The sequence below is a fragment of the Poecilia reticulata genome, linkage group LG11 (assembly GCF_000633615.1).
Source record: "Poecilia reticulata strain Guanapo linkage group LG11, Guppy_female_1.0+MT, whole genome shotgun sequence".
Lineage (NCBI taxonomy): Eukaryota > Metazoa > Chordata > Actinopteri > Cyprinodontiformes > Poeciliidae > Poecilia > Poecilia reticulata.
Window position 1 is genome coordinate 14,044,204 of NC_024341.1, and position 7,124 is coordinate 14,051,327.

Sequence of the window (7,124 nt, forward strand, 5' to 3'; positions counted from 1 at the left end):
GTATTTTGTCCTGATTAACAGCCAAACAATGCCTTGTTTACAGTGGTAACGACATTGCAAAAACCATTTATAAATATATTTAGAAGCTGTCACGTAAACTAAAAACATGAAGTAATACAACAGCTTAATGAAAACCAGGGTTAAAATAAATTAAATAAAGCTTTCCGTAATCTTCGATGAAATAAAACACATGAAACCAAACTTCCACAGGCAGGACGTATTTATAAGAAATCTGCTGAGTAAGCAGTATGTGACGAAATCAATGTGCGCATGCGCATTACCACAAGGTAGGACGGATTTATGGGTAGCACAGATAAGCGGCTGTTGTGCTTCCAGAGGAAATGAACTCAGACCAGTACTCTTTCGTCAAAGGCAGTTTTAACATTTCATAGTCGTACAGGTAGTTACATGAAATCGTTTTTCGAATCTACATGATTTCACTCAACTGAGGGATGTTTCACAAAAGTAGGGTTACCAAATCCAGGATAAGAGATTAAAGCCAGGCTTGACATGGCGCCAGCACTTTATCCGTTTCACAAAGACCAAACCAGGCTCAGGGGTTCAGATTATTCATGTCAAACCAGGCTTAAGTAATGCAGGTGAATGCGCGTCACATGTTTTGTCAAGAGACCAATGAGATTGATCAGTTTCTTACTAGAGAAAAAAGCTGCTGCTACAGTAACAAACAATAGCGGATCGATTGAATGCGTAATTTGCCCAAAATATAAATTTCCAAACCAATCGTATCTGTAATTTGCTCAAATAAACTTTTAACTTATAAATGAACAGCGGAAGTCATAACGTGAGTCTGACAGCAGATTAATCCATGATACTCTTTTCTTTTTCCACGTTATATTTCTACAGAACAAACCTTAAAACAGGTTAAGATTAAATATAAGAAAATGTTGACTACAATGTGCAAATGACTTCACTTATGAAGTACAAGACCTACATCACATTAAAGTATACTTAGTTTATTAGTATTAATGATTTGCTTAATCACATTTTATTTTACAATTGTAATAAATGTCCCCTAATTAACAGTGCGAGCACCCCCCCCCCCCCCCAAAAAAAGCAACTAATTCTTGTTTAGTGCAAAAACACTTTATTAAACATTGTTTTGAAAAAGAAAAACAGAAGCTTTGACTTTTTTATGGTCTTAATGTACAAAAAAAAGAAAAAGAAGCACACTGAAATTCACAAATCGTTTCCTCTAAACGAAAGGAAGAAAAAAAAAAAACATCCTGTACAAACAGTGAGGTGATGAGAACGAACTGGAAAACCAGAGAATCATCTCCTTGGTCCGCCTCGCCCTCGTCCCCGTCCTCTGCCGCGTCCACGTCCTCTGCCTCGTCCGCGTCCCGCCACTGAGGAGACGCATGAACACATTTAAACATTACCAGAAGGAAATGGAGCAGAGAAATTATTTACACTCAGTTTTAAATCCAATAACACTTTGAAGACTGGGCATTGAATTATTTCATCACAAACATTTAAACAATTATAAGTTCATCTGTTCAAACACATATTTAATATTTTCAAATATGATGCATGTAAATTTTCTTTATTTTGTGTGTGGCACTTTTGGTGCTTGAAATTGCAAAGCAGACTTTAAAAAATGTCCCAACTATGTTTACTACGATTCACATGCAGAAAATATGAGGCATATAAAACATTTCAAAGACTGAGAGAACAAAACAAACCACACAAAACATTGTGTGCAGCACAAACACAATTATTTAAAGTACTGGGGGATTTGTTTAGCACCCTATTGGTGATAAAAAGTGTTTCAGAAAAGACACTTACACACACACACACGCACACACACACACAAATTAAACATATTGTCTGTTTTGCATGGACACCATGCATCAGACATATTGTGGTTAATAAATTCAAAATTCATTTATCAAAATTCATTTAATGTGGAAAAAAAATAAAGTTAAAGTAGAGCAGGAGGAAGAATTAAGTGCTATTGCAAGCTTTCTTCTCGATCTGAATACATTTAAAACACAAACAGCTTAAAATGCTGTGAAGCTAATTAAAAGCTTCACTTTTCAAATTACCACGTTTATTCTCAATCTCACTAATATTGTAGTTTTCTGCTTGAGGGGGTTGCTGTACCGCTTCTCGCCAACTTGATGTAACTTTGTGAAAACTGTAAACATTCCTGTCACCTCAGGAAAATTCCTCTTAACCGGAAACTGAAAACTCAAAAGAAAAAGCTGCTTTGTAATTAGCAGCACATTTAAAATTGTCCTTGAAATTTATAAAATGTGGCAACATTAGAACTTAAGAGTTTCTTTGAAGAGGATTTTAACCAAAGGCTCTGGCTCAGAGCAGACGTCGTTTAACTTTCTTACCCGCTTCTCTCTTCTTGGATTTGATCTTGGGCTCGATGTCCACCAGCAAGGTGTCCAGAGGCAGGCTGTCCGGCAGGATGAAGTAGCGGATGTTGTTGCCTCGGATGCTCAGCGACTCCAGCTGGGTGGGCTCCCTGTTCTTCAGGGTCATCTTCACCGCCTTCAGGTGGGTGTTCATGCTCACATCAACGCCTGCGAACAGGACAACAATGCTTTGAATGAGTGAAGTTTAGCGTTTATGGCTTGCAGAGATGGTTCAAAAAGGGCGGAGCTTTAAACCTGCATCTGCAATCGTGATTCTACAACTTTTATCAGAATAATAGTAATATTTAAAAATCCAGATGTCATTAGGCTGAAAGAAAAGCGACAAGATTCCGTACAAAACCCTGATTTGGTTTATGAAGACAAGTAAAATGGCTCAAAGTAACTCCCTTTTAATCACAGTGGTCTTCTGGTTGTTTCTTGAGCCAGACTGAAAAAAAGCATTTCTCTGTAATGAAGGTTGCAGAAGTCTTCATCTAAACATTAGTACCGCTGGTGATGTTAGAAGCTTTAAAAGAAGACCTGAAAACATTATTTTCTACAAGTTTTTAGTGTTTGCCCTCAACCGTGTTTGATAAAAAATAAATAAATAAATAAACCAGTGTTTCTATCACCCAAAGATGGGAGATGGAAAGAGTTCTCTACATTTCCGAGTTTCTTTACCATTAAAAAAAAAAAAAAACTTGCACAGTATTCTATGCTGCAAATTTGCACTAACTGTACCGTGCGCTATTCTTGGTTCTGTTTTTATATTTGAACGTTTTTTTATACGGCTGCTGCTGGTAAAACTGGAAGACAATACAGGTTATTTCTATTCTCTTACCTGTGATGGTGCCGTGAACCTGGGTGCCATTTTTTAGTTCGATGGTGACAGTCTCATGGCTGAGTTTCATCAAAAACCTGTGGACAGCATTGCAGGTGGGTTAAAACGATATCTGGGCACAACTTTTTAATACACCTGCGTTACTTGGACTGTTGTTATGGAGCCTAGCATTAGCTCGTTAGCCTGTATTCTTAGCTTCTGCATGTTTTTTAGCCTCACAAAACTCGAAATAAACACTGACTAGCAATGTATTTATTTTAACAGCTAAACAAAAAACAACAACCCAAAATAAAATACAGTATTTTATTTTATTTTTTTTGCAATAGCAGTAGATCACGGGAAGTGGAAAGACAACTTTATTTAGTAGGTCAATGCTAAGGTACACAGAGACTAGCGTAAAGCATTAAAACCTGCATACAACCAATTTTCGGGTATTATAACTGCAGCAGAACTTGAAGTCTCTGCATAATCATTGGAGCATTTCATTTGTAACACAGTTCAGACTCCATTCATTAGGAAGTTCTTCCCGCCTCTTCGCGATCTATTCGCTCCCAATCTTCACCCATCCGTCTCCATCGGCTCGACTTTTTCCATCTCAAATCCCCGCACGCGTTAAACGGCAACCCCATGTCGCCCCTTACCTGACTAGTTTCATGGTGGCGGCAACCAGTAGAGAGAAATCCTCCACTGAAGAGAAAAATTACAGCGATCGAGTGAAAACACAGGCCGCCGTTGTGTCGGAGAAACGTTCAGGGATGTGACGTCATCAAATAGCGTCCGAGAAAAGAAGGGAACCTGCGCTGCTGCCGCCTAGTGGCAGAAGGATGAACACAAAAAGTTCAAATTTGCAAATTTTTACTATAATTTGTTGAATAGGTCTTTCACATTGAACCCAGGAATGGACATGCACATATAAATACTAAAGGTAATTCAAAGCTAATTTATGACCTGACAGTTTTGTATTTTTTTTAAGGACGTTTGTCAAATCAGTTACATTCATACCCAATGAATATTTTCCATATTACATTAAAGCCACCATGTTCAGAGTATTTTGTTAGGATCTTATGTAATATAATGACACAAATTAACACATTACTGTGGAGATGTATGCAAATAAAAATGGGGGGCGGACAAATGCAAAGGGGTGATTAAAGTACCTCTGATCAACTTCCCTTTTTGATGTTGGACAAGTTTGCACTTGAAAGCTTGTTTTGGTAGATTCCAACTTGACAACTCTTTAAAATAAAGATGTGTGTAGGCAACACTAAATCTAAAAAGCAGCGTCTTGACAGACACACTTTACCAACTTACTTTTCTAAAACTAAAAGTGCAGCACCTTGGTTTTTAAGTAATTGTTAAAATAAAGCTGTGGATGTAAAATCTAATATCAGCCAATTAATTAGTTGACTGTAATCAATTTACTACAATTGATTTACTATCATCTCAGAATCAGTTCTACCGAGGCATTGGCTCCTTTTGCCCCCCCTGACCTCCTTTAGAACCGTCATGATCAACACATTTCTAATTAAGATCACATGTTTGACCTGTTTACATTCTTATAGTTGGAGAACTCCAGAAAGACACAAAAACACATTTTCAGTTCTTTTTATTGAGTAAACTCTGCACTGACACTTTCACTTGTAGATTTGGCCACACATCAAACCTTTCTTGAGACCAGGCGGGAATGTATCAAGTAAAATCAATGAAGAGTGCAGTTTCTTTCTTTTTTTTCCCCTTAATTTATGAAGTTGTTGGTTCAGCGCAATAAATCAAGAATACAGTGAGAGGGGCACCAAATGGCACTGGACAGTTATTCAACACAAACAACCCTATTCTAATTTAGAAAAAAAAACAAAAGTAATAATCATTCTACTCCACCTGCCAGCTATGCTGGTGTAAAATGAAGACTTCAGGTTCAGTGCTTCCACTGATCTACGACGCGAGAGAAAACCGACCTGTAACCTGAAACGTCACGGCTCGCACCGGTTCCTCCGACGTCGCGACAATCGACGTTAGCCGTTTCATTTGGGGTTATCACGTCAGCTGCATCGGATCTCGAGCCATGAAAGTTTGATTAAAGCACCAAAGCGTCTCTCACCACAGCGGGCAGTGTTTGAATCTCCTGTAAACATTACAGCAGGGAATAAAAATGACGTAATGTTCTAGCCTGAGCGAATGAAACAAACTGAACGTTCAGATAAACCGGCTGCTCATTTGTAGTGTGAAAACCCTCCAAAAAAAAAAAAAAAAAATCAACCTCGTCACTGTGGGGCTCATTTAGGACAAATGAGTATTTAAAGCGGCGTTTCCTCCGTTTTCTTTAAATAAAAATCTTTGCTCTGAAGGTTTAAAAAGTGAAAACTAGAATAAATATAAACAAATACGAGATAAAAAGGCACACAGACCAATAAAACTCTGGCCTTAACTCTTGAAAAGAAGATCATTTCTGTCTTAATTCATAAAGTATAAATTACAGTAAATTCCCATCCCACATCTAATCAATTACAGCAAACTGTACCAGTCAACAGCAGTGGAGTAGATATGATCTGCTTTACAGTACATTAACTATTACTTTGTCTCAGATATTATGTGCAAAACTCTTAAATCAAGCAGAACATAGCAAATTAAGTCGCTTGAGGTGTTTTTCCTTTTAAATGTCAAAAGAAAATAATGCATTTAATGACTTTTGCTGTAGTGTGAATTTCTTTTTTTTTTCCTTTTTTTATGAGCCTCAACATCAAAGTTAAAATAATGAGCGTAATTAAGTTAGATATCAGCAAATAAAGCGATGCGTGTTATTCCCCTGTAAGAATTACATGATGGCAACGAAAAAAAACAAAAAAAAACGCTCCACTGAAATAACTTCTTTAACCATTTCACATTATATCGTTTTACATTTTGATTCGCTGGAAACTTGCCTTTCAAAATAACTCGCCTGAATGTGTTATAGCTGAGATTTACTTTGAAATTATGCAAATTTTAGAGTTTTGCAAACAAAAATTACGAGCCAAAGTGAGTTAAATGCAGCTTTGATCAAAGGTTTACAGAGACACACCACGGTGCTCTACGGCTGTCATATTAATTTGGGGATTCAATAATTAATCTTCCCATTTTTGAAAATCATAACATGGCACACATAAATTCAGTTTTAAAAACAAAGTCCGGGCAGAGACGTCTTTTCTTTGGCTCAAATATGAACATATATTCACACATATTTAGCTGCATGTGGAACAGACGGCTGCACTTCATCTGTATGCTTTTTCAAGCAATCGACAAGCTGCTATTATTACAGCTGTAGCTGGCTAAACCACTTAGCTGACTAAATCATTTAGCTAGCTAAACCATTAACTAAACCAGAGGTTCCCAAACTGTGGGGCGTGCCCCTTTGGGGGGCCGCCGTGCCATTGCAGGGGGGGTGGGGTAAGTCGTCTGTATGAAAAAAAACCCATCAACGCTGTGTGCGCTGGGTTTTTACCTTAGAATGGCCAACTCTGTTATTCCTCAGTCAATTTGATACAATAGGGGCTTCCACACTTCCCATATCTGTGTCCTCTGTCACTTTTATCAGCAGTTAAAACCGTTTAATCCGTTGTTAACATGTGGTAACGTGTTTTTACGAGCCGCCTTTAAACGCAACATGAGCGCTACAACGCTGTGCGGCAGTGAAGGAGACCTGCTGCTGCTGTGCAGAGCTACGCAGGCTTGTGTTAGAATCATGGCAGCAAACCAGCAAAACACAAAGAACTTTTCAGTTTTCCCCCCAAACTAACCGACTGTTGAGTAAAGCTGTTGGATGCAGGTAAAGTTAGCTAAAAGATGACTAGCTAACTAATATCAATACATCATCTTAAGCTTGTTAACAAGTAGCTTGTAGGCTACTGGTGTTGTCTATGTTC

General features: G+C 37.9%; 1 protein-coding gene across 1 annotated transcript; it reads right to left on the minus strand.

Annotated features, from left to right (window-relative positions):
- Positions 1-1,118: 1,118 nt before the first annotated feature.
- Positions 1,119-3,993, minus strand: snrpd1 (small nuclear ribonucleoprotein D1 polypeptide). The gene is made up of 4 exons (XM_008421981.2): positions 3,870-3,993; positions 3,229-3,305; positions 2,364-2,555; positions 1,119-1,367 (listed from the first exon to the last, which is right to left on the minus strand). The coding sequence occupies exons 1-4, from the start codon at positions 3,881-3,883 to the stop codon at positions 1,291-1,293; spliced, it is 360 nt and encodes a 119-aa protein (XP_008420203.1). The 5' UTR covers positions 3,884-3,993; the 3' UTR covers positions 1,119-1,290.
- Between the last annotated feature and the right edge of the window lie 3,131 nt (positions 3,994-7,124).